Below are 26,876 nucleotides of genomic sequence, written 5' to 3' on the forward strand. Positions count from 1 at the left end.
AATGGGAAACCTTTTCAGATGAGATGAGCAATGATAAATTACTTGATAAATCAGTAACAGGATTTAGCTTCTCAGGCTGCCTCTAATTTCTTTCTCAAGCTACAAACTAGTTATTTGCCTTGCTATAAAAGCTAGTTACAACAGGAGAGATAGAAGAGGTTGCCATTCCAACAGCTTTGGGCTTTAGCCTATTAGAAAGTAGAAAGAAACTCCAGGTGAGACCTTGTTTTTGAAAGTCAGTTTTCTTCCACCGGAGGCCCTATCTCTTTACCATTGCCGTAGGGAGCTTCAGCTCCATGAAAGGCATCTGTTTTGTAACCAAAGACCCTAAAGGGTTTTTGTTGAAGGAAGGCATTCTTGAGCCACTGGAATCTGCTTTTTTAGGACTCTTGGGTGGGTAGGTATCATCGGACTCATATCCAAACCACTTCAAAGTTCAGAGCAAGAAAGAGTTGGCTGATCCTTTGTGCTTTCAAATAAACATAACCAAGAGAGATGTTTATTCTGTTGTATTGGTTGTTTAGAAATGAATTTGCTAAGTGTTTCTTAAAGTCAATTAGTTAGACTTCACGACCATTATGTACTGACATAACACCAGGGGAAAGACACAAAATGTTTTCTTTTTCCCTAAAGCGCTCCCTGACATGGCATTTTAACTACTTGATTTTCTACTTTTCCTTATGCCCCCGTCAAGAACTCTTGGATTCTTGCCCTTTAGTGCTCCATTTTTCAAGCCTCAGAAGTAATTTATCAGAAATGGAAAGGCAACTAGTTGATGCCAGAATCAGCAATGAAGGACAGTTTCTCCACAACACTTTTTTATCCCCATAGTCTATCCTCTTAACTCAAAATCTTGCTCATTTTCCATTGAAAAAAAATGAAGCCATTCACTGAGAGCTGCTTCTTCTCCCTTCCTTTTCAGCTCAAGTTTTCCAGAGCTTTTTTTTTTTTTTTTTTTTTGCTATCTCCTTCTTCACTCTGGCTGATTATTAGGTAGTCCTCCTTGCCAATGCAAAACCCCTCTCTGTACACAAGCAGTTCCATTCCATCTTCGACAGATTGCCTTCTCTGTCATCCCCATGTCTATCTTACATCCTCCCAAACCTACTCGATCCATCCTATTCCTGCATCTCTTATCTCTTCCCTCTTTTGTGACTAAACTCTTTGAGAAAGCCATCTATTATAGGTGCCTTTACTTTTTCTCTTTTTGATTATCTGTAGTCTGGCTTCTGACATCATCATTCAGCAGAAATTGCTCTCTCCAAAGTTATTACTACTCTCTTAATTGCCAAGTCTCAATCTTCAAAATTCTTGACCTTTCTGTAGCCTTTGACATTTTCAATAATTCTCTTCTTTTTGTCTCTCATGATTCTCTTACCTTTTGATCCCTTCTTAGTATTCTTGTTGGATTCTACTTGCAAGTCTCAGTCACATTGATTTTCCATGGGGCTATGTTCTGAGTCTTTTTCTTTCTCCATACTATTTTATTTAGTGATCTTGCTACCTCACATTGATTCAATTATCTTCTCTAGACTGATATTTTAAAAATCTGTTTATACAGCCTTAACATCTCTGTTGACAATTAGTTTCATATTTCTAACTGCTTATTGGACATGTTGACTTAGATATCCCAGGGGTATAAAAATCAAATAGAAATGACTATGTTTAGAAAACCACAAATGAACATTATTTGTGTTGTACTATATTTTGATTTATTTTGCTAAACATTTCCCAGTTATATTTTAATATGGTTCTGGCTACACTTGTGAGTTTTATGAGTAGCCATGAGTTTGATACTATTGCTATAAACATCTTAAATTCAACATATCTGAAATTGAATTGTCTTTCACCCTAAGCCATTCTAGTCTTCCTAACTTCCCTGTTATTGTTAAGGGCACTACTCTTTTCGAAGCCACCCAGGCTTGAAACTTATTTGTCATGCTTGACTTCTCATTTTTTCTCATATCCATCTTAAATCAGTTGCCAAGTCCTGTTGATTCTATCATCAAAACATCTTTTGTATATGCCCTTTTTTCTCCTCTGTACCACTCTGGTACAGGCCCTTATTCCCTCAAGCTTGGGCTATTGCAATAGTCTGCTGGTAGCTATGTCTGCCACAAGTCTCTCCCCACTTCAGTTCAACCTCTACTCAGCTGCTTAAGTACTCTTAGATCTGATCATGTCACCTCCAATACTCAATAAATTCTAGTGGGTTCCTATTATTTCTAGGATCAACTATAATATCTTGTTTGGTGTTCAAAGTCCTTTAATACCTTCCTCTCCCCTCTTATCTTTTTAGTATGCTTACCCTAGGTATCAGTGTATCCATTTTCATTTTCCTCTTTGCTATTCCTCATACAAGAGACTCTATCTACAGACTTTGGGTATTTTTACTTAGCATCCCCCACTTTCCCCATCTGCCTCCTGGCTTCCCATACTTCAAGTTCTAGCTAAAATTAGGATTTCTATAGGAAGTCTTTCCCAGTCCCCTTTAATTTCTATGTCTTCCCTCTATTGATTATTTTCTGTTTATCCTGTATATAATTTGTTTGTACATAGTTTACATGTTGTTTCCCCCACTAGGTTGTGAGTTCCTTGAGAAGGGACTGTTTAGCAATTTTTTATCCTCAGTACTTAGCCAATACCTGAAACAAAATAAATGATTATTTATTGATTGCTTGTTTGAAATTCACATAGTACTTTATTTGCTATCTTAATGCTTATCAATATTTATATTCCATTCTTAGACTTCTAATGGTTCCTGTCTTCCTGGGACAGTTAATTGCTATTTCTAATGTATTTATCATCACACAACAGACTCTTTTAATAAGTGATTAAAAAAATAGTTGTGAAGCAAATGCATGGGTGAGTTACATGGCAAAATGCGATAGCAAAGGAAAAATCCAAAGAGTCTACATTAGTAAAATTATGTAACTATAAGAAGTATTAATCTTGGGAATGCCTAGCATGTAACTTGGATAAATCCAAATAGTAGGTAAGTGTTTGAGGCTCTGAAAGGATATAATGCTAGTATTAGAAGTAGGATTTGCATCAGGGTTTTCTCAAAGTCCCATTCTCTATTCTCTATGTCATAATGCCTGGAAAAACCAACTTATTAAGTTTATTATCTAGGTCAATAGTGTCAAACTCAAATGGAGATTACTAATCTGTACATGTTTTATTGTTCTTATTTTGTTAAATATTTCCCAATTACATTTAAATCTGATTTGACTGCAGGTGGGAGTGTTGTGGGCCATGTATTATGATACTTAACTAGATTGTCTGATTATAGATCTAGAACTTAAGAGACTTCAGAGACCATCTAGTCTAACCATATCATTTTACAGATGAGGAAACTGAAGTTAAATTCCAAAGAGCTTGCTGTTAATAGATGTCAGTCCCTCCCTTGAACTTTGTGTCAGAAAAAGGAAAAAAGTTCCTTTCTGTCTGTCTCAGGTGATCTCAAGGGAAACGACATGAGATCTGTTTTCTAAACCAGTGAATTTTGGTCTTTAGAATTATTGGCCTGGGCCTGGACTCAAAAGATCAACTTTGAATAGCTTATGTCCCCAGGCCTTTCCCTGAAACAGAAAATTATCTCCTACCCTCTCTCCTGATGGTAGAACAAAAATTTCTGTTTGTGGAGGAGGGAGGTTGCTTCCTTGGCAAGTGAGGGTCCTTTACAGGTCACCACCTGCCTTTTTGAGTCATGTTTTCCTATCTCTTTAGCCTTTAGCATCAGGCTATCCCAGTACTGTTCCAGGGAATGGAAATGATCTTACACACCCCTAGATTTTTTTTTTTCCCTCTGGGAACAAAATCCTATCTAACATTCTTGGGTTTTGCTAGGCATCTATTTCTGGCCCTATTCTTTCACATCTTCTAATATCTGGTTCCACCACTTCCTAAGTATATGATTCTTCTTGGAGAAGCATTGTATAGAGGATTTAGCAAGCAATCCAATGTAGGTTAAATATGTGCAATTCTTATATATTTCCATATTCATCATGCTGCTCAAGAAAAATCAAATCAAAGGGGAAAAAAGCATAAGAGAATAAAACCCAAACAAACCAACAGCAACCAACAAAAAAAGGTGAAAATAATTATGTTTTGATCCACATTCACTCTTCATAGTTAGTTCTCTCTCTGCATGTGGATATCTCTTTCCATCACAAGTCTATTGAAATTGCCTTGAATCACCTCATTGTTGTGATTGATTGATCATCACATAATCTTGTTGTTACTGTGTACAGTGTTCTCTTGGTTCTGCTTACTTCACTTCAGTTCATATGAGTTTTTCTAGACTTTTCTAAAATCAGCCTGCTGATTGTTAAAACAATAATATTCCAATACATTAATATACTATAACATATACCCCAATTGATGGGCAGCCACTCAATATCCAGTTCCTTGCTACTACAAAAAGAGCTACTACAAACATTTTAGTACATGTGGGTCCTTTTCCCTTTTTTATGACCTCTTCAGGATAAAGATCAAGTAGAAATACTATAGAATAGATGAGCTCAAGATTGATTTCATACCTAACATACTGTGATTTTGTAAAAATGGACATAATATTTAGTGTTTCTGTCTCATAATTTGTTGTGAGAAAAGTACTTTATAAATGTGATCTAGTACAATTATTTAATCTCTATGAATCTACTTTTCTATATTTGTTAAAAGGTAATAATAATAACTTGCACTTTCTGGTACAGAGAATTATTATAGTGCCCCATATTAAATAAAGAATTGGAAAGCATCCTTTTTTAGTTATTCTATCTTCTCTGGTGTCTACTATAATTCATTGAAGAATAGAGGTTTAATAAATCTTTGCTGAATGTAAGAATGAGAACATTTTGTAAACAACCAAGTATCATATAAACGGAAGCTGTTGTTACTATTTTTAATATTCCTTAATTAAAATCTTTCTCCATTGGCTCATTGGTGACCTGGGTTCTCAGGGGTTATATTAGTGGCATGAAAGGTCTAGCAAAATCCTAGAATACTGGAAAGGTTTCAAACTTAGTAGTGGAGTTTGGGTCTGTCTCCCAAGAACAAACTTAGCTGTATGTGTAAAGGTTCATCACTAAGTGATAAATTTTTATTATCATAGCAACACATGCAACAATTTGCTAAGGTGTGGAAGGTGTTGGAATCTGAATCTGTGAAGTCAGGATTCATACATACCAATGAAATAAGAGTCTTTGAAGTGTTAAAGCATCATGATTATGCTTCTTCTAATCCCAGATCCAAATCCATTCCTAGGAACTGGATTTGTGTGTATCTTCCTTTCCTTTCTAGCCCTTGTTCTTCTAAGCTTCCAGAATCTCTTCCTCCTCCCCTGCTCATCTCTCTGAATTTGTCCAGACCTGTCTGCTAATAACTATTGCCTTTGTCTTCATTGCTTATATCATCTTTATCCTTTGGGTGTTCTATACAGCCTCCTTCTTGAAACTCATTTCCTGGTTCTTGCTTTGGAATTAGAACTTCTACACTGAACATCAATAGGTTCCCAAGCTTATTATGAGAAAGAACGGAGTTTATATCTTAAGTGTCATCCAGCAAGTTCATACCAAGTCTACCCGAATCCTTAACAATTCTATCTTTAGCACTAAGTAAGATTCAAAAATGAGCAAAATGTGGTAGTTACTTTCATAGAACTTCGTTTGGTAAGGGAGTATGAGAACAAATATGCCTTAAATTTAATTTGTAAGATTAATTTTTATTTTGGTTTTGTTTTGTTTTGTTTTAGGACTTCTTTATGCTCTTAAGAATTATTGAGGCCCCTTTAAAAAGCCTTGTTCATGCAGATTAAATCTATGATTATATGTAATTTTAGAAATTAAAACATTTTACTACTATTATGAAAATAGTTTGGGTCTTCAGGAGTTCAGGAGTCCTCATATTAAATCGACTTTGAAAAACCCTTAAAGTTTCCCTTCACTCATATTATTCAATCCCTTTATGCCTTTGTAGATAATTTTCCTAAATTGCATTGATCAAGAAAGATATTTTCCCCTAGTGACCACTGTTCTGATAGTATACCTCTCCTCTCTAGTCAAGCCTTCAGATCTCAGTCATCTGGTCCATCTTTGGGTCTAAACTTTTCTCTCTTGAAAATCTGCTATTGATTATACCTACCTCCATAGCCTTCAAATCCACAGGATCACTTTCTTGCCACTGAGAAGTACATGAGTAGTGCTTTAGTGTAGGAAGACACACAATCATACAAGATAAATGCCAGATTGAATATGATTCCTGGTCTATAAAAGGTCCACATTTCCTATAAAAGATGACATGTCAGAAGAGAGATTGTTGAAAAGTAACAGCAAATAATTAGGATATTCTGTAGCCATAGACCTCTGCACTAGACAAGTGCTGGCCTTTGAGTTCACTTGAACCATCCTGAGGAAGGTCTTAGGGAAGAAAAGCTGAAAGAGGGTTGGGGGAAGGGGAATCACCTCTAGCCCCAAGTGAAAAGGGATGTGATTAGTTATATAGACAATATTCCCCTGTTTATTTCCCAAGGAGATGGAGATGTTTTGCTTGTTTTATTCTTCTAATGGCACCTACCTGTTTTCTCCCACAGTATACAACTGGACCGTGGATGAAGTGGTACAGTGGCTGATCACCTATGTGGAGTTACCACAATATGAGGAAACTTTCCGGAAACTGCAACTCAGTGGCCACGCAATGCCAAGGTCTGCATGTGATAAAGGGAGGGGAGGGCAGCAAGAGGAAGGAAGAGGACAGTTACTGCCATAAACTACTGTGATCGTGTTCTGGCTAACTTGAAACATTTCTCTGAACTTGGATTTGAGTTTAGATCTAGTCTTCCCCAGAATCATTGTCTATCTGTATTATGTTCGATGCTGAAGCAGGAAATTGACTCCTGGGCTTTACCTGTTCTCCTAAACAGATATATTGTCTGGGAGTCTGTTCCCTTCACAGGAAATGACTTGGGAGTTTAGTTGATTAATAATAGTTGCTTTGTATCTCAAGATGGGGTTAATAGGTTTTATAGAAATCACAAAAATCTTAATTATAATTATGTGAATTTTTTTGGTGGGGTTATTGGGGTTAAGTGACTTTTCCAGGATCACACAGCTAGTGTGTGGGGCTGGATTTGAACTCGGGTCCTCCTGACTTCAGGGTTGTTGCTCAACTACTGAACTAAATAGCTGCTCCTCATCATGTGAATTGTGCATATAATGTGGATTATGCAAGTTGTTATTCTTAATATCCCTTCTCAGAGATAACTTGATAACTTGGAAGAACCATTGTACTTGAAGTTAGAATTCTCTGACTTTATTCCTGGTTCCAGTGTTGTCTATTTGTGTCTGAACATGAGCAAGTCAGTTAATCTTTTGATCCTTACTTTTCTGATCTGAAAAAAAGGGATATTATTTGCACTGTCTCACAGGGTTATTGTGGGGAGAGTTTGGTTAGTGGAACATTGTGGTCAGGCCCTTACTTTGGGAAAAATCACTTTGGTAGCTATGTAGACAATAGATTAGAGAGGTGATTACTTTTAAGACCTGAAGACCAATTACAAGTTGGTAGATGAGGCAAGAGGCAATGAGATTTTAAATAGGGTTCTAGTCATATGATTATGTAGAGAAGTGAATATATTTGAGAGATGTTTTGAAGATAAAAACATGATTTTGCTACTGCCTAGATATGCGGAATGAAAGTGAAAAGTGGAGGATAAAACTTAGATTTAGAAATTTGTATATGACCTTTAGTTTTTCAGACTCCTTTCTTTTGTTAGCTTATTATGCAAGCTAATAATGTTATTTAAGTAAAACATAAAGGACAATATTCTTTAATTCCTCCTACCCATCTTTCCCAAAACAGAACCTGAAAATACTATCTAAAAACAGAAATGGCTTCAACATAGGATGGTAGGATGTTGCATTTTAGATTTCACAAAGTACTTTTTATAATCACAGTCTCTTTGGATATGCAGATGGGGGACTGGGAAGGGTAATTTGAGTATTATTGTTCCCATTTTACAGAAGAAACTAAAGTTTAGAAAAGCATGACTTGTTCATACTTATACTCTTGGTAAGCAATAAAGTTATGGATAAACCGTCTTTCTCTGTTCTCCACAATTGGCACTTTTTTTTTTCTACTGAATTGTACTTCCATAAAGATCTATGAAAAAAATATTGTAAATGAACTGACAGCCCCGACAATCATTTTTGGCATAAGTCAGTCAGCATTTATTAAATAACTACTATGTGCCAGGCAGGATACAAAAATAGGCCATACCCTCAAATGGCTTATAGTCTAATGGAATATAAAACAACAAACAAATATATACAAATGAGCTGTATATTGGATAAATAGGAAATAATTAAATGAGAGAAGGCACTAGAATTTAAATGTTGGGAAATCCACATGATGTAAAGAAACAAAGAGGTGATAATCTTTTGCCTTGTTCAGATTACACCATGAGTATTTGGTTCTAGATACACACTTTTGGAAGGCCATTGGTAATCTGGAGCATGTTCACAGAAGAGCAACCAGGATAGTAAAAGACCTTGAATTCTTGATTTTTGAAGATAATTTGAAGTTATTTGGAATATTTTGAACACGGAAGACTGTTGGGTGATGGGGGAGGAGTAGACCTAAAACTAATAATTATCTTCAAATAATTAAAGAGCTCTCATACCGAAAAAAGATTAGACTTATTGGTTCCAGAGCAAAGTTTCAGGGACATATGAGTAGAAGTTTAAAAGGGATAAAATTTTAGAATTGTTGTAAGAAACACATCTCAGTATTAGAGTTCCAAAATAAAATGGAATGCTTTCAAAAGTAATATTATGGGAAATAGGATTTGCATCTTCCCCATGGTCCTTCTGGGTCCTGGCACCACTTACTGTTTGTTGAATTAAAAATTATTAATTAGAATTTTCTCTTTTCTCTATAGGTTAGCGATTACCAATGCAACAATGACAGGTACTGTTCTTAAGATGACTGACCGGAGTCACAGGCAAAAGCTACAGCTGAAAGCCCTAGACACAGTGCTGTTTGGTCCTCCTCTCTGTGAGTAACACCTCGGCTACAATTCAAGGGCATCATTGCTGAGGAGAAGTAGAATAGCTATTTCCTCAACCATCTGAACATAGGATACTTATCTTGTGTCCTGATGTAGCCAACAGTTTGGTATCTTGGGTTGTTTTAGGTTGTTGGACATAATATTTCAGTATTAGCTATGTTAATAATAGAGATTTGGTATCCAAAGAGTGAGAGAGGTGATATTTGCTCAATTTGCTAGCTTGTAGTAATAGTTGCTAGTTTTGACCAGCTCCTTTCTGGTTTAGTTCCTGTGCATTTTTAAATGGATATTGACAAATTGATCACTAATATCAAGAGAAGCATAAAAAATTTGTACTCTGACCAAAGGTGTTTGCTATTGTCTTGGAAGAAGTTCAACAGAACCCAGCCTAAAAGAGATTGTGAAGTTCTAAAAAATGTTTTTGTTTATGGATTGTAATGACTATTTCCATCCTTAGAATATTGTAGAGATTCATAATTACTTTGAACAGTTTGGCTTAATTATCCATGTATGAAAAGCAAAATGGATGAATTCCTATCATTCAGATATGCTTTGGATACATAATAAGATGACTAATCTGTAGAACTTGTCCATCTTTGAATGGTGTGTGTGTGTGTGTGTGTGTGTGTGTGTGTGTGTATCTGTCTCCATATTTTAGTGGGTAATTGGGCACATAATTGAACAGGAATGGGGGAACAGGTTGGATAACTTCTGGGAAATTAGAAATCTCATTAAAAATTCTCACTAAAACAAAGGCCCATCTTTTTTTTTTTATCAATATTCTTCTGGTGATGATACATGGCTATGGGTTATAGTAACCTACTGCTTGTTAATTAGTTCATTACAATGTCAAGAGAAATAATAAGAATCTCAGAATTTATGGAAAACTGAAATCTCAGAGAATGGATATGGATGGCTGCAGCCTATATCGTTGGAGGTAATACTCACAAAATGAGATTAGAAATCTATTTGAGTACTTTAGTATTAATATGATATTATAGATCCCTAAGAGAGTGAAGTAAGCTAGTACCAAATGAACCCTATAGGAGGCCTGTTCCATCCTTCTGACTTAGCTGGAACACACTAGCTGATTCTAGGCACTCCTTTTCACTAGCAAAGTTTGGGACAGTCAGCTAAGACTTATAGAAGGAAGTGAAAATAGATTTTGGCAAAGAAAACTTAGGTGCATGGTGAGTATAAGAGAAGACATTCTAAGTACATGAATGGGAGGATCAGTGCCTCTTGGGGGGGTAGGCCTTGACATGATGTTTCTAGTGAATAATCCAGTTTAGATGTAAAGGCTACTTGTAAGAGAATAGTGGAATATAAGACTGGAAATGTATATTGGTTACAAACCATGGAAGCACCTCAAAAGCAACTTAAGGGGTACAGATTCTTTTGAAGGCTGTGGACAATCTTGTCAGGTTCCTATACACTGGAAGGACATATTGCTGTGTTATGGGAAGAAGGCTCTGGGTGTATGATGAGAAGAAGTGAAGTATTTAAATAAAAGAGAGAAGCTGCCAGCATCTTACAGGGAGGGAGGGAGAGAAAGGGTTAGAAGCAAGAGATATTTCCAGGTCAGATTGATAGCTTTAGTGAGTAATTGGAATGGAGCAAGGGTGGGGAAAGAATAAGGTTAATGTCAAGGTTTCAGAATTGTTCTGCTCTTATTTTGTGACATACTTTGAGTGTACATGGACCAATAGCTTAACTAATGTTCATCCTCTTGAACTACAGCTAGAGGCTTAATGATTCCTTTCATTGAAGCTTTCTACAAGAGCTACCACAACTTCTTTTGGAGCCCCTTAGCATTATTCACTGCCGTCTCCCATCCTCTCTTCCCCCACTTTCTGAATGACAATTGTCCTGGTTCTCACAACAGTCCATTAGACAACAGTCTCTATAGATGGATTAAAGTTTTCATGGACATAAAAAATTTGCATCAGGAGTATGTTGGACACTTGCTCTTTATGTCCATGGATAATCAAGCAAAGGGAAATGGGCTTATAAATCAAGTGGCAAAGGGAAATGGGCTTATAAATCAAGTGAGATCATAGATATAAGAAGGAAATTCTTAACCATCAGAGGCATTAGACCTGAACCAGCTGACCAAGTTTGTCTTGGTCTTAAAAACTCCATACCTGAAGTTTTTCAGACAAAGAAAAGGCATAGTCATTGGTATTCATTTTAAAAAAATAAATGTTATGGATATTTTTTGTGTTTACATCATAGTTGTTTCTAGAAGTAATCTCCCTTCCTTAACCCATCCAAACTGAATTCTTTCTGGTAATGAAGAATAACAAAAATAACAAGAATAAGATTTGTTAACAAGATTTTTTATAACAAGATTAATAACAATTTATTTAAAAACAATTTATTATATTTATATTATAATTATATATATAAAATATATTTATTGTTGTTATTCAATATTATTATTATATTATTCAACAATAACAATTTTATTTATAAAAACAAGAATAACAAAAATAACAAATGCATTCTTCTATATTAGTTTTTTCAAGGGTAAGAAAAAATACCTAAGATAGCAACCACACCTGGCAATGTATATAACATTGTGCTCAGGTAATCCCCTAACTCCCCAAGAAAGAAATATGTTTTGTTATCCATTCTTTTTGGTACCATTATTTGTTTTTCAGTTAATTAGAGATTTATTTCCTCTTACTGATCTTTGTTTACATTGTTTTAATAATTATCTTTACTCCCATATAAGTTTTGCTTATCTCAGTGAGAAATCATTTCATACAACTCTTTCCATATTTCTCTGAATTCCTCATATTCATTATTTCTTATTGTGCAATAAAATTCACTTATATTTTTATACCACAGCTATTTCAGCCATTCTTTAGTTGATGAGTACTTACTTTGTTTCTAGTTTTTTTACTACCATAGAAAGTACTACTATGGTTTTTCATATATTAGATCTTATCAGTTTGTCTTTGCAGAGTGTCATTGCCCTGGAACAAAGGATGAGCCCTCCATTCTTTTCTTCTAAGGTACCACTGTGCCTCTTAGAATTTTATTTCTTTGCTAAGTGATTTCCTAGGGAAGTAAAACCTTGTTTTTCCTTGATAGGCCAGCTTGTTCCATAAACTCATTTTGGAGTCAGGAATATTGGTATTTGTCTTTTAGGGCAATTTAGTGTGGTTGGTTGAAAGACCTTGAGTGAAGTTCTTATTGAATAGAGGCAGCAGAACCAGACATATCAACAGGAACTGTGCCCAGAGAAGCAGCTGGCACCAGAATGAAAAGGAAAAGCTTCTGTTTCTAATAATCACACTATCCACCTGGCTTTGGTTTTGTTTGCCTAATTGGTTTTTAAAGTTTTTGAATGTTTATGAGCAATATAAGTATTGACAGTTACCCACCCATCTACCATCTGCCTCTGTCCTTCCAGGGTTCTCTGATTCATTTTCTTTCTCTGGGTCTCAGTTTCCTTCTCTGTAAAATGAAGGGATTAGATTAGATGATCTTAAATTCTGTGATCCAAAAATGTGGTGGGGTGCTAGAGGGAGGAAACAAGCCATGGATTTGCTTATTCTAGAAATCTAAGTGTAAAAACATTGAGATCAGCATATATTCTTTAAGATATATTTGCTTAGGTAAGTAACTTAACTTTCAGGATCTACCACACCATTTGGGAAATAAAATATTTATCATTGAAAAAGTTGAGAGCATATACATACACATAGTGTACATATACATATTTGTGCATGTGTGTGTATATATGTATATTACATAGATATGTACTATTAAAGCAGCATTAGTTGGATTTAGAACTAAAGCTGGAATAAACCTCAGAGGATAAGTGACCTGCCCAGTGATACACAAGTAGTGAACTTGAAGGTCTTCTGCCTGAGAAGCCAGTGTATTTTCTATTATATCATGCTGCCTTCCAGAGGCAAAGGTAGTATGAAATATCATAGACCACAGTAGTACTAAAAGATTTCACAAAGGAGGTGAGAATTGATTTGAATGTTAAAGAAGTTAATGTAATGTAGTGATATAGTGGAAGGATTCCTGGACTTGAAGTCAAGGGATTTGGATTTGTGTCCTGACTTACTGGCTTTGTGCCCATAGACAAGCCATTTTGCTATTTTGAATCTCAGTAAAATAAGGATCATAGATTTAGATTTGGAAGAGACTTTAGAATATAATCTAGCCATATCTTAATATAGCCACTTTAATTTATAGATAAGGAAATTGAGGCCTGTAAAAATTAATTTTGTTACCCCAAATTATACAAGTAGTTTGTTATATACATGGGAGATAAACCCAAGATAAACACCAAATCTTCAATTCACTGAAAAGTTATGAAGAGATCACTTTGTAAATATTAAAGTGCTATAGAAATATTCATAATCATTATTATCATCATTATGATTAGGCTGTGGATAAGAAGTGGAGATAGAAAAGAAAGTTAAAACATAATCTCTTCCCCTTAAAATTTCTCAACAGTTTGCTTGTACATCTTTGTTATTATACTTGATACATTTTCCTTGGTTGAATATTTAACTGTATATATTTCATATCTGTCTTATTAAACTTTTAAGTCCCTTGAGAGCTGGAATTACCCTCTCTCTGTTTTTTTTTTCCCCTGAAACCCTATTGATCCCCAAATAATTGAAGAACTTGAGCACAGACATACAGCACAAGGGAAACTGGACTGTGCAAGGGTTAATGCAGAGATCAGACCAGGCTGTGCAGTGCAGCATTGCTGTGAAGGAAAAGATAAATAAAATTTAACAGGACATGAGATTGGCTAGTTAGAATGACACCGTTTCTGGGAGGATCAATACAGACCAAATACATCTGTGTTTCTAGTAGGGAATGGGTTGGATTAATTACACAAAGCTTCTGAAAGGAAGCAAGTTCTGATCTTGTTTGTTAAGAGCAGAGGTGGGGCAACCATCATGCTGGGAAAGAATACATCAGCAGAGGTGTGGAAGCAGGCCTTAGGTTAGAAACTAAGGTGCCTCATTATAAAATAATCCCAGTATGAGTCACTTACCTTGTAATAGAATGAGCCAGAAGAATGACATGGCAGCCAAGATAACAAATGCATTCTTCTATATTAGGTTTTTCAAGGGTATTTGTGAATGTTCTTCATTAACATAGATCAGTCTCTTAGTGCCTACAGGTCTTCATGAGGTCCTATAGCCAAAAAATATCCATTTTCTAGTAGTCAACCTTATAGCTCTAAAACTCACTCATATTTAGTTAGCCTGATCCTTTCCTGATGAACACAATTTGTCCCTGGACCTATACTTGAAGCTTGTCAAATTTGTTAGGATTTGGTCAGAGCTTAGTTGGCTTTTGAGACACCAAGGTCACCCACATTCTGAAATATGATATCAGAGGAGAACTCTTTTGGTTTGGTGAAGTCTGAGACTCTATAGGAGTTCAGAAAGCTCTACTACAGTTTGGCCACAAATAATGTCCATATGAATATTTGAAGTGGCTATGTATCTAAATTTACTCAACGCATGTTTCTTTTGAGCCACTGCAATTCTGCTTTGTTTATAGAACACAGCACCTTCTTTGATGTGAGTACACCATCTTGAACCGTCCCATGCTAGTATCTGCCATGCCTTGCACTTGATTCCAAAGTTCTTCAGAGAGAACTTGAATGGGGCTTTGTATCATTTCTTTTGACTTTTGTGTGAGTGCTTATTTTGTGTTCTCTGTAAAATAGTCATTTAGAAAAATGAATGTTTGGCCTTTGAACAACATGACTAGAACATTGGAGTTGCATTGTCTACAGTAGAGTTTGAATGCTTGACAATTTATGTTGAGAAAGGACCTCAGTGTCCAGTACTTCATGTTGTTAAGTGATCTTCAAAATCTTCCTAATACAATTCAGATGGAAGCAATTCAGTTTCCTGGCATTATACTGTTTTACAGACATACAACAATGAGGTCAGCACACCAGCTTTGTAGACATTTAGCCTAATAGTTAATATTTTCTCCCATAATTTTCCTTTGGAGCCTCCCAAACACTTGAGCTAGCTTTGGCAATGTGTGTGTCAACCTTATCATCTGTGTGTACCTCTCTGGAAAGTATACTGCCAAAGTAAGTGAATTTATTCATAATATTCAAAATTTCTCTCTTTTCTATAACTAATGGTTCTATGTATGGATGGTGCGATGCTGGCTGCTGGAGAACCTCTCTTTTTCTTGGTGTTAATTGTCAGGCCAAAATTAGCACAAGTGACAGAGAATTGATCCATATTCTGTTGCATCTTAGCTTCAGAAGCTGCATTAATTGCACAATCATATGTGAACAAAAAGTCATGTATCTGCTCTCCCTTCACTTTTGTCTTGGCTTGTAATCTTTTCAGGTTAATTTATTGTTAGTGTGGCAGCTGACTTTGATACCATTTTTGTCCTCATTGAAGTCATCTGACATTGCTGAAAACATTATGCTAAAAAAAAATATGGGAACAAATATACAACCTTGTTTCCCTTTGTTGATGACTGGGAAAGGTTGAGAGTATTGTCTCATTCAGAATTCATGCAAGCATGCTATTTGTCAATATAATGCAATGCAGATGACTTTATCTGGGTAACCAAATTTTATCATGATTTTCCACAAGGCCTCATGACTGACAATATTAAAGTACTTGACCAGATTGACAGATGTTGAATTCAGACCTCTATTCTGCTCCTGGCATTTCATTATTGTATGCCTATGAAATAGTATACCAGGAGTTGTTGGGCAGCAAACACCATATTGATTGTTCCTCAGTCCTTTCTGAAGCCACTCTGGATCTTGGGTAAATAATCATCTTTCAGGTAAGACTCTGGAAAGAATCTTGTTGGCAGTGAAAGATATCCTCCCACCTCCTACCTCTTTGATTGTCACAGGACGACCTATTTCCTTTATGGAAATGGACTGTGAAAGCATCCTTGAATTCCTGGGGAATAACCTCCTCTTACCATATAACTTGAAAGATTTCAACTTTTGTATGAGCAGTGGCCTTTAAATCTCTGCTGAAATAAATTAATACCAGGTTCTTTGCTACAGGAGAAGAACCTAATGACATTCAGAACCTCTTCTTCAGTTCATAATTCAACTAGAGAGGGATTGACTTCAAAACTGAAGTATATAGTCAGTTTCTTCATCATTCATGCTCTATTGAGAATATTGTGGAAGTATTTGCTCATCTCTTTAAGTAGTTGAAATGCTCCAAAGGTTTGGCCTTTAAATAGCTTTCAAAGTATTTGGATTGTTCCTATCAGTGTAAAACTGAATTCGTCTTCCTTCACTCATTTTTTTGTTGGCCTGTATCTGGGTACATCCCTCTCCTGACTTCATCCTATTTGGGTGTTGACCAAGATCAAATCACTATCTCCCTCCTGACTCTCAGAACTTGGGATATAGGAACCTTGCTTCTTGTTTCTGAATACCTAGATTTCTCATTCTGTTGCATTGTTCTTACAGAGAGTCTGTTCTCTTGTAAGTCTATTTTGAGTGCCACCTTATATATTTGTAGATTGATAGACTTTTTAGCATTGAAATTATCATAGAGATTATGTAGTGTGACCAAGATCTCAAAGCAAGGGATCTACAATACAACTCAAATCTGCATTTTCTTATTTCAGATGTAGGATTCTTTCACTTAACATTCTGCTTCCTATTTTGCCTACAAAGAAGTCTACTTTCTGAGCCATAAGTTAAAATGTCTGGACTAGCTTTCTGGAGGATCTCTGGATGGGCCTTGGTCTTAAGTGGAGAAGTGATGAAGGCAGGAGAGCCACCACGAGGATGGTCAAGGATGGAGTATATTTCAAGTCCTCTCAGCCCTTAAATACCTTAGTACGATTATATCACTTACAACACACTGAGCATGTGCCAACTATAGAACCATTACATCACCACCTACATCACCATATCACAAGTATAAGCCAACTAGAGTGATTATATCATTACATCGTACTTAAGTATATGTGAATTAGAGAACTATTATTTCATCAATCACACTGAGTAAACACCCTGCTGTAAGTATCCTTGCTTCAAGTATACTTTTCCCAGAGTTTCCCACTATCTGCAATCCTCTACAATAAATATTTTATAAATTTGAGTTGTTATTGTTATTACATTGTTCTTTCTTCTTGGAACCATACTTAACACACAGGATACCACAGTTACATATTGGATCTACAAGTTCCAGGTGTGAGTGTCTCAAAGCTAGACTATAAAATCCTTGGAGGCAACAGACACCCAATAGGTCAGTGGGGCAGTAGGATTCCTTACCTCTGACACAAAGTCAGCAAAGATCATATGGTCTTAAGCATCTGTATCAGGAAATCATTATCATCATCTGAAGGTCAAAGGGGGAAACACATGAAAGCTTCAGACAGCCTTAATCAAGTTCCTAAGGACAGACATTTGTCAAACCCTGTTACCAGAAATTATTAGACAGTCTAGTGTTATTCCCTTGACTTATTACTGTCTCACATCTCCCCCCTAAAGACACTGTTTTTGGGACCACCAGAAACCCTAATTCCAGAGCACATATTATATACCTAGTTCCATATCAGGACTGGTACAGAATGGCCTTTAATTGGGGCTTGTTAGACATAATGATTATATGCCCTTTATAATAAAATATGCATTTCCTTTCTCCAAGGTCGAATTGAGCTTGACTGGGAAGCACTGAATTAGTCACGACACAGTGGAAAAGACATTAAAAAAAATAGTAGCTTTTTATTTTCAAAATACATACAAAGATAGTTTTCAACATTCATCCTTGTAAAGCCTTGTGTTCCAATTTCTTTTTTCTGTCCCTTCCCCCACTCTCCTCGACAGCAAATAATTCAATATATGTTAGAAATGTGCAATTTTTCTATACATAGTTTCACATTTATCATTCTGCACAAGAAAAAATTGGATCAAAAAGGGGAAAATGAGAAAAACAAGCTAACAACAACAAAAAAGTGAACATATTATGTTATGATCCATACTCTGTCCCCACAGTCCTCTCTCTGGCTGCAAATGACTCTCTCCATCACAAGACCATTGGTACTGATCTGAATCACCTCATTGTTGAAAAGAGCCACATCAGAATTGATCATGTAATCTTCTTGTTGCTATATACAATATTCTGTTAGTTCTACTCATTTCACTTAGCATCAGTTCATGTAAATCTCTCCAGGCCTTTCTGAAATACTCCTGCTGATTGTTTTTTATAGAACAGTAGTATTCCATAATTAACATTCATATATCATAACTTAGATTTCCCAAATCAGTTCCCAGTTTCTTTCCACCACAAAAAGGACTGCTACAAAAATTTTTTGCACATGTGGGTCCTTTCCCCCTTTTTTATAATCTCTTTGGGATACAGACCCAGTAGAGACACTATTTCGATGAAATAGTATGCACAGTTTTATATAGCCCTTTGGGCATAGTTCCAAATTGCTCTCCAGAATGGTTGGATCAGTTTACAACTCTATCAACACTGTATTAATGTCCCAATTTTCCTACATTCTCTCCAACATCATCTTTTTCTGTCATCTTAGATCATCTGAGAGGTATAAAGTGGTACCCAGAATTGGCTTAATTTGCATTTCTCTGATCAATAGTGATTTAGAGCATTTTTTTCATGTGTATAGAAATGGTTTTAATTTCTTTGTCTGAAAATTGTCTGTTCATATCCTTTAACCATTTATCAATTGGAGAATGGCTTATATTCTTATAAATTTGAATCAATTTTCTGTTAGCCTTTATCAGAACCCTTGAATATAACCCTCCCCGCCAGTTTTCTGCTTCCTTTCTAATTTTGGTTGCATTGGTTTTGGTTGTACAAAACTTTTTAATTTAATATAATCAAAATTATGCATTTTGTATTTCATAATGTTCTCTAGTTCTTCTTTGTTCATTGTTTTTTTTTTCCATTTCACAAATTGCATTTTTCCAATGAGGTAGTTTCATTTTCCATTTTGTCAAATCTATTTTGTAAGGAGTTATCTATCTATTTTTAAAGGAATTTTCTTCAGATAATTTCTTTGTTTCCTTTTCCAAACTCCTGCAAAGTTCTCATTTCCTTTCCCCATTTTTTCCTCTCTCTCTCTCTCTTTTTCTCTCTCGCTTGCTCGTTCTCTCTAGCTCTCTCACTCTCACTCTCTCTCTCTCTTCCTCCCTCCCTCTCTTTATTTTATTTTTTATTATACCTTTTTATATACAAAACATATGCATGGGTAATTTTTCAACATTGACCCTTGCAAAAACTTCTGTTCCAACTTTTCCCCTCCTTCTCCCCATCCCCTCCCCTAGATGGCAGGTAGTCCCATACATGTTAAATATGTTAAAGTATATGTTAAATACAATATATGTATACATATTTATACAGTAATCTTGTTGCACAGGAAAGATCGGATTTAGAAAGAAGGTAAAAATAACGTGAGAAGAAAAAAACAAAAATGCAAGCAAACAATAACAGAAAGAGTGGACATGTTATGTTGTGGTCCTTACTCATTTCTCAGTGTTCTTTCTCTCTTCATTACAGATCAGTTGGAACTGATTTGGATCCTCTCATTGTTAAAGAGAGCCACGTCCATCAGAATTGATCTTCATGTAGTATTGTTGAAATGTATAATGATCTCCTGGTTCTGCTCATTTTACTTAGCATTAGTTCATGTATGTCTCTCCAAGCCTCTCTGTATTCATCCTGCTGGTCATTTCTTACAGAACAATAATATTCCATAACATCCATATACCACAATTTACCCAACCATTCTCCAATTGTTGGGCATCCATTCATTTTCCAGTTTCTAGCCACTACAAACAGGGCTGCCACAAACATTTTGGCACATAAGGGTCTCTTTCCCCTCTTTAATATTTCTTTGGGATAGAAGCCCAAAGTAGTAACACTGCTGGATCAAAGGCTATGCACAGTTTGATAACTTTTTTTATTATAGCTTTTTATTTTTGCTTTTGCTTGATCTGAGATCAGGATGGCTACCCCTGCTTTTTTGGCTTCACCTGAAGCATAGTAGATTCTGCTCCAGCCTTTTACCTTTACTCTGTATGTATCATCCTGATTCAAATGTGCTTCCTTTAAACAACATATTGTAGGATTTTGGCTTTTAATCCAGTCTGCTATCCATCTCCACTTTATGGGGGAGTTTACCCCATTCACATTTATGGTTAAAACTACTAGTTCTTTATTTCCTGCCATCTTATTATCCTCAAATTATGCTTTTATCTTTCCTTTCCCTCTTATCTCCCCTCCCCAGTATTAGATTTATGAGTCACTTGCCTCACGCAGCCCTCCCTCTTTAGAATCCTGCCCTCCCCCTTGAAGTCCCTCCCCTTTTCTTAAACCTTTTCCTTACTATTTCTGTATTCCCTTCTATTTACCCTAACCCTTCCCTTTTCATTTTCTCCTCTCACTTTTCACTGAGGTGGAAGAAGTTTCTATGTAAACCAAATATGTCTAATATTTTCTCTTTGAGCCAAATCTGATGAGAGTTAAGATTCACACTGTGTTCATCTCCCTCCCTTCATTCCCTCAGATATAATAGGTTTCCTTTGCCTTTTCGTGAGATGTAGTTTCCCTCTTTTTACCTTTACCCTTTTTCTGGTACAATTTCCTTTCCACCTCTAGTTCCTTTTTTGTATTATAACAGTAAAACCAAATTATATATGTACTCTTTATGTATACCCATAAGAGAAATACAGTTCTCAATAGTTCTTTTTACCTTTTTATGCTTCTCTTGAGTACTATATTTGGAAATCAAACTTTTTGTTTAGCTCTGGTTTTTTCATCAGGAATAAATAGAATTCACTTATTTCATTGAATGTCCATCTTCTTCCCTGGAAGAAAATGCTCAGTTTGGCTGGGTAAGTTATTCTTGGCAGCATACCAAGTTCTTTTGCCTTTTGGAATATCAGATTCCAGGCCCTTTAATGTGGATGTTGCTAGATCCTGGGTGATCCTTATTGTGTCTCCTTGGTATTTGAGTTGTTTTTCTGGCTGCCATGATATTTCTTGGAGTTTTGATTTTAGGATTTCTTTCCAGTAGGTGATCAATGAATTCTTTCAGTGTCTATTCTCAGGTTCCTTCCTTCTCCATAGATCTGAGGTAGACTATCCTTTCTTCTCCTAATTTGCTTATAGTATCCCTCTTTATGTCTAAATCATGAACCTATTTTTGACCTTATCTTGGTATAGGGTGTTAGCCACTGGTCATTGCCTAGTTTCTGCCCTACTAATTTACAATTTTCCCATCAGTTTTTGTCAAATAGTGAGTTGTTATCCCAGAAGGTGGAGCCTTTGGATTTATCAACACTAGATTACTGTTGTTGACTGTTGTATCTTGTAAACTTAGCCTATAGATAGTAGACTAATCAAGTACTCTTATTTCTTAGCCAGCACTGAATGGTTTTGGTGATCGCTGCTTCATAATATAATTTTAGATCTAGTATACCTAGGCTACCTTCATTTGCATTTTTTGGATTAATTCCCTTGAAATTTTTGACCTTTTGTTCTTCCAGATAAATTTTGTTATTTTTTCCAGCTCTGTAATTTCTTGGCATTTTGATTAAGATGGTACTGAATAAATAGATTAATTTAGGTAGAATTGTCATTTTTATTATTTTAGCTCAACCTACCTATAAGCACTTGATATTACTTCAGTTGTTTAGATCTAATTTTATTTGTTTGGAAAGTGTTTCATAATTGTTTTCATATCATTCCTGGCTTTTTCTTGGCAGAAAATTGGCTCTCAAATATTTTTATATTATCTATAGTCATTTTAAATGGAATTTCTCTAGACTTTGTTGGTAACATGTAGTAATCCCGATGATATTTGTTTTGCACCCTGAAACTCTGCTAAAGTTAATTGTTGTGGAAAAGGCGTTGTACTGAAAACAATTGCATGTCCCTTGGGCCAGCAAAGAGTCAAATCTTAGAAAATGTGCCATAGACTTGCTATATGCTCTTGAACAATTTTTTTTTCTACACCTGTTTCCTCTTCTGTTGGATAAGCTGATCTTTAAGAGGCCTAACATTGAATAGTCTTTTCATTATTATATAGCTGATATGTTCTTGGGTGTTTTCACTGGCAGTCAATTTGATGGTAAATGTTTTTTATTTTTCTCGGGAGGCTCGTTAAATGTGAAAATTCAAAACTTCAGTTAGCATTTAAGGGAAAAATAAAACCCAAGATGATTGCTAAGGATCTTTATATACTTTCAGGGCTTGCCCATGAAGATGCTTGAGAATCATCTCTCAGGGATCAGATCTTGTGGTTTTTGGTTTTAGTTACATAGACTTACTAAATTTGGGTACAAGGTATATAAGATTTTCTCAAGATTCCCCCTGTATACTGTGTTCATTGCTGTCAGAATGTACTATCAACTTTCCCTGTTCCAGACCAAACACAGCCATACCATTGCTTTGAATATGAAGAGCTAGAGAGCAGCTGGTATGCCTGCTGTTCAGTACGTGGGACAAGCTGTTTCATTGAATGCTACTCTTTCTTTCTCCTTTGTGTCTATTTGCCTTCTTTCCCATTGTTGCAGGCTCTGGATGCCAGAGAATCCACTTCTGACTTCTTCCTATTTATCCTTTTCCTCCTGTGAGTCAGAGATTAGTGCTTTTGTAGCCTCATGTTTTGCATATCATCTCTTGTCAATGAACAATGAAAACCCTTTAAAGGGTATAATTCAAATCATAGAGTTAGAACAATTTGGACTTTTAGGATCATTTTGTTAAATAACTTCATTTCATTGTTAAGAAAATTGAAAGATAGGAAGGTTGAAGTGGTTTACTCAAAATTAGCCAGGAAATTGGGTGCTGAACTGGTCTTCAAACCCATCTTCTCTGATTTCAAATACAGTTTTCTGTCCAATCTACCATAGAAGACTGGATCATTTGGGTTGGGTCAGTCCCATTTTCTGCCTTACCACCACTCTTAAGACAAGGTCAACATAGATGCAGACATACATGTAGATGTAGATGCACCTAGTGAGGGAGGATGGTTTTGTCCTTTTTTAAAGATTGGGTGTTGGGGGTTATTGTAATTAGATGTCTTTTCTCTCAAATACATTTACAAAATAAACAGATTAATAAATTCACAGTTGTAAACTTCAGCAATAGTAGTAAAAGGGTGAATGTAAACAATGAGGTTTATCAAGTAACCTTGATAATTCAGTAAAAATCAATCATCATAGTAAAGGGAAAAAAAAGGACTCATCTCTGATTTGGTGGAAAGACTACTTGCTGGATTTGTTATAAAAGGACCTGGATTTGAACCATTGTTCAACTATTACTTCGAGATCTCTTCTAGCTCAGATTCTTTTCTTCTTGTTCAGTTATCAGAAAACCTTGTCTACTCCTGCACTAGTGACAATATTTATCCTTTGAAATTACCAACACTTTTATCTATCTAATGAATTTATCATGTATTATTTTGTTGCTGTGTTATTGTTATTTCTGTATGTTTGTATGTACGTATGTACATGTATGAATCTCTCTTTTATGTACATCTTGACTCTCAGCCAGGGCTCATTTCAAGACTCCGTACACAATGAATTTAGAGCATATTGTTTGATTTGTTTTTGAATTTTTCCTGTATGACTAGCATTCAACATGTCTTTTCTCTTCTCTGGGCCTTAATTTCCTTACATATAAATTTTGAAAGAGTTGGAATAAATTGTTTTTAAGTTTTTTTTCTGGCTCTTAAATCTCTATGATCATTTAGGTAGTCTCCAACCTTTGAACCAACTCACAGTGGGTTATAATTGATAGGAATATTATGGGGTTTGATAACAGCAAGACTTTTTTTCATGGAAAGAACACACTAGTTCTCCCTTGGCTGAAACAGTAGACCACTGATGGTGACTCTTCTTATTAATGGCAGTTAAACTGCTGAAAATCCAACAACAAATGGAGTTAGCTTGGGATGACTTGCAGAGTTTCGAGAAAAAAGTTTTATTAATGCCTTGTATTTTTATATCATCATTTCTAAAAGTATTCTAATCTTCCCATTGATCCTTCACAGATAATAAAGAAAATATTAAAATTTTTAAATTAAAAAATTTAGTAAAAATTTAGGTTAACACAAGCATGATAATGTTGTTTTTGCCCTAGTAATTGTCCTACCTTCCTACTAAGAGGAGGGAAATATGCTTGATTATCTGTCTATCAGGACCATTGTTTACTTTGTGTGATCTCTTATTTGCAGGCCTTTTGTGATCTCTCCTTCCTTAAGATGTTCATTATTTGTAGTTCAGTCATTCAGTTGTGTCCAATTCTTCATGGGACAGTGGATCAAAGCATGTCAGATGTTTCTATCCTCCACACTCTTTCAGAATCTGTCCAAGTTCTTGTTCATTGTTTCTGTGATACTATCTCATCCTATACCCCTTTTTCCTTTTTCCTTCAATCTTCCCCAATATTGGAATCTTTCCCAATGAGTTTCATCTTTTCTTTATGTGACCAAAGTATTTAAGTTTCAGCTTCAGTATTTTACCTTTCAGTAAATAGCCTAAATTAATTTCTTTAAATAATTACTGACTTGACCACTTTGCTGTTTAAGGGACTATCAAATTTTTTTTCCAACATCACAATTTGAAAGCATCAATTCTGTGGCACTCACAGGAAAAAACTATAGCTTTGACTGTATGGTCCTTTGTTGGAAAGATGCAGTTTCTGCTTTTTAGTATGCTGTTTACCAGGAAATGAAGGGACTACTTTAAAGATTTTGGATTTTTTGATATTAAGCTTTTACACTCATTAAGGGGCTTCTTCACTTCCTGCCATAAGTTTTTTTTTTTTTTTTTTGCCATTTTTTTTTTGATAAATGGACTTTTCTATTTTTTCTATAATAAGTGGTTTTAGTGGGTTGATATCTTTTTTTAAAATATTTTTTTCTTTTCAAAATACATACAAAGATTTCTTTCAACATTTACCCTTGCAAAATCTTGTGTTTCAAATTTTTCTCCCTTTTTTCCCTCACCCTCTCCCCTAGACAGCAAGTAATCCAAAATAAGTTAAACATGGGCAATTGTTCTATACATTTATATATGCACAGCATGATGAATATGATAATATGTTTAGAAGAATTGCCCATGTTTAATCTATATTGGATTGTTTGCTGTCTGGGGAGGGGCGGAAGAGGAGGGAGAAAAATTTGGAACACAAGATTTTGCAAGTTTTCCAAGGTTGAGCTAGTCCTTAAAGAATAGAGTATTCACTGCGGTTGTGGAAAGACTTGCAGACGTGAACACAGTAGAAGGTAGTTTGAACTCTTGGTCTGTCTGATTGGTACTGCTTACTTCACTTTTTATCAGCTCATGTAAGTCTTTCCAAGTTTCTTTGAGAGCATCTTCTCATCATTTCTTATAGCAGTCCATCACAGTCATATACCATTGTTCAGACAAACTTGTTTAGCCATTCCCCAATTAATGAGTATCCCCTTTAGTTTCAATTCTTATGGCAGAGAGATTTTTTATGGAGATTTTTAGTCCCATAAAAAGAAAGGTTTCCTATGAAAACAGCTGTCAAAAGGTGACTTGGGCTTCCTGACAGCACAAAAGTAGATTATCTCTCATGTATGAATTGTATAAGGAATTATTGTACAGTTGTAGGTTTGAATAGATATCCTACAAGATTCTTAGTTCCCAAATGACTCCTGACTTCACACTTTTTTTTTTTTTTTTTTTTTTTTTTTAAAGTTTTATTGTTTTGTTGTTGTCCACTAGGGACATTGAGCTCTGCAAATTTCAGATTTGGAGAACTTTTCAGAGTATATAAGCCACGGACTTCAAACCTTTTATGGTAGGACATTCCCCACTAAGAGATTCTGCAGCCAAAACCCACAAGTAAGTGGAGCTATTTTCAAAGTGTGAGGAGCAGTTATCCACTGAATGGAAGCTCACACCTGTATATAAGATCACACTGTTCTTGGGGAGCACGAGTAAGTTATTCATTGTGTTTGGTCTACCCTTCAGTGCCATTATTATTTCTGTTCCCACATTCATGGTAGTTCTCATGAGAGAAAATAAATGTATCATAAGGCTTTGTCTTGAGCTTTCTTTTCTATCTATGATTTTATGAAGGTCAATAGAAGAATCTTATCATCTCTGTCAGATGACCTCCAAATTGACATATTCAGTCTTTATCTTCCTGAGCGCTAGTCCCACATTCCTAACTATCTCTTGAAGATAAACTTAACAGATTCGATGAAAAAGTTCCCTCTTCCCATATAAACCCATGTTTCCTCCTAACTTTTCTTTTTCCTCCAAGGTTTTTTAGCTATCCAGTTTTGAAAACTAACAACTCTTGATTCTTTTTCATTCCCCATACTCAATTAGTTGCCAATTCTTATCTCTCCCACCACCTTCTGTTTTCTTTTTCTACTCATACATATCACCCTAGTCCTGGCCCTCATCACCTCTTGCCTAGACTATTTTATTAGTTTCCTGATTCTTTTCACTGAATACACTCTTCTATCTCTAATGTGCCTTCTGCCAAATTAATCATTCTGAAGCACAAAAGTTTCAGTGGTTCTTCATTGCCATTAGGAATTACATGCAAATTTCTCTGTGGCATTTAAAGCTTGAGCTCTAACTTGTTTTTTCTTGCAAAGTTTTTTATTTTTATGATGAATTTGGTAAACCTCAACAAATGTGAGCATTTCTGCATAAAAAGATCAGAAAAGAGGCATATGTAAATTATTATGAATTTTTAAAACTATATATTAAATTTAACACTGTTCTGTTTGTCTTTGTTCCCTTTTGAACCTTCTTTTGCTCTCTATTCTCTTCTATGTATTTTGT

At 35.5% G+C, this 26,876-nt stretch overlaps 1 protein-coding gene across 8 annotated transcripts in view; it reads left to right on the forward strand.

Moving 5' to 3' along the window:
* Positions 1 to 26,876, forward strand: part of STIM1 (stromal interaction molecule 1) — a 235,646-nt gene that overhangs the window by 159,784 nt on the left and 48,986 nt on the right. For all 8 annotated transcript variants that reach the window (XR_004233295.1, XR_004233296.1, XM_031962035.1 and 5 more), the window contains 2 exons: positions 6,590 to 6,701; positions 8,936 to 9,051. Coding sequence is in view for 6 of the 8 variants with exons in the window: in XM_031962035.1 (XP_031817895.1) it covers positions 6,590 to 6,701; positions 8,936 to 9,051 (228 nt within the window). In the remaining 2 variants the exon portion in view is untranslated. The remainder of the gene's footprint in view (positions 1 to 6,589; positions 6,702 to 8,935; positions 9,052 to 26,876) is intronic.

This window comes from Sarcophilus harrisii, chromosome 3, assembly GCF_902635505.1.
Source record: "Sarcophilus harrisii chromosome 3, mSarHar1.11, whole genome shotgun sequence".
Lineage (NCBI taxonomy): Eukaryota > Metazoa > Chordata > Mammalia > Dasyuromorphia > Dasyuridae > Sarcophilus > Sarcophilus harrisii.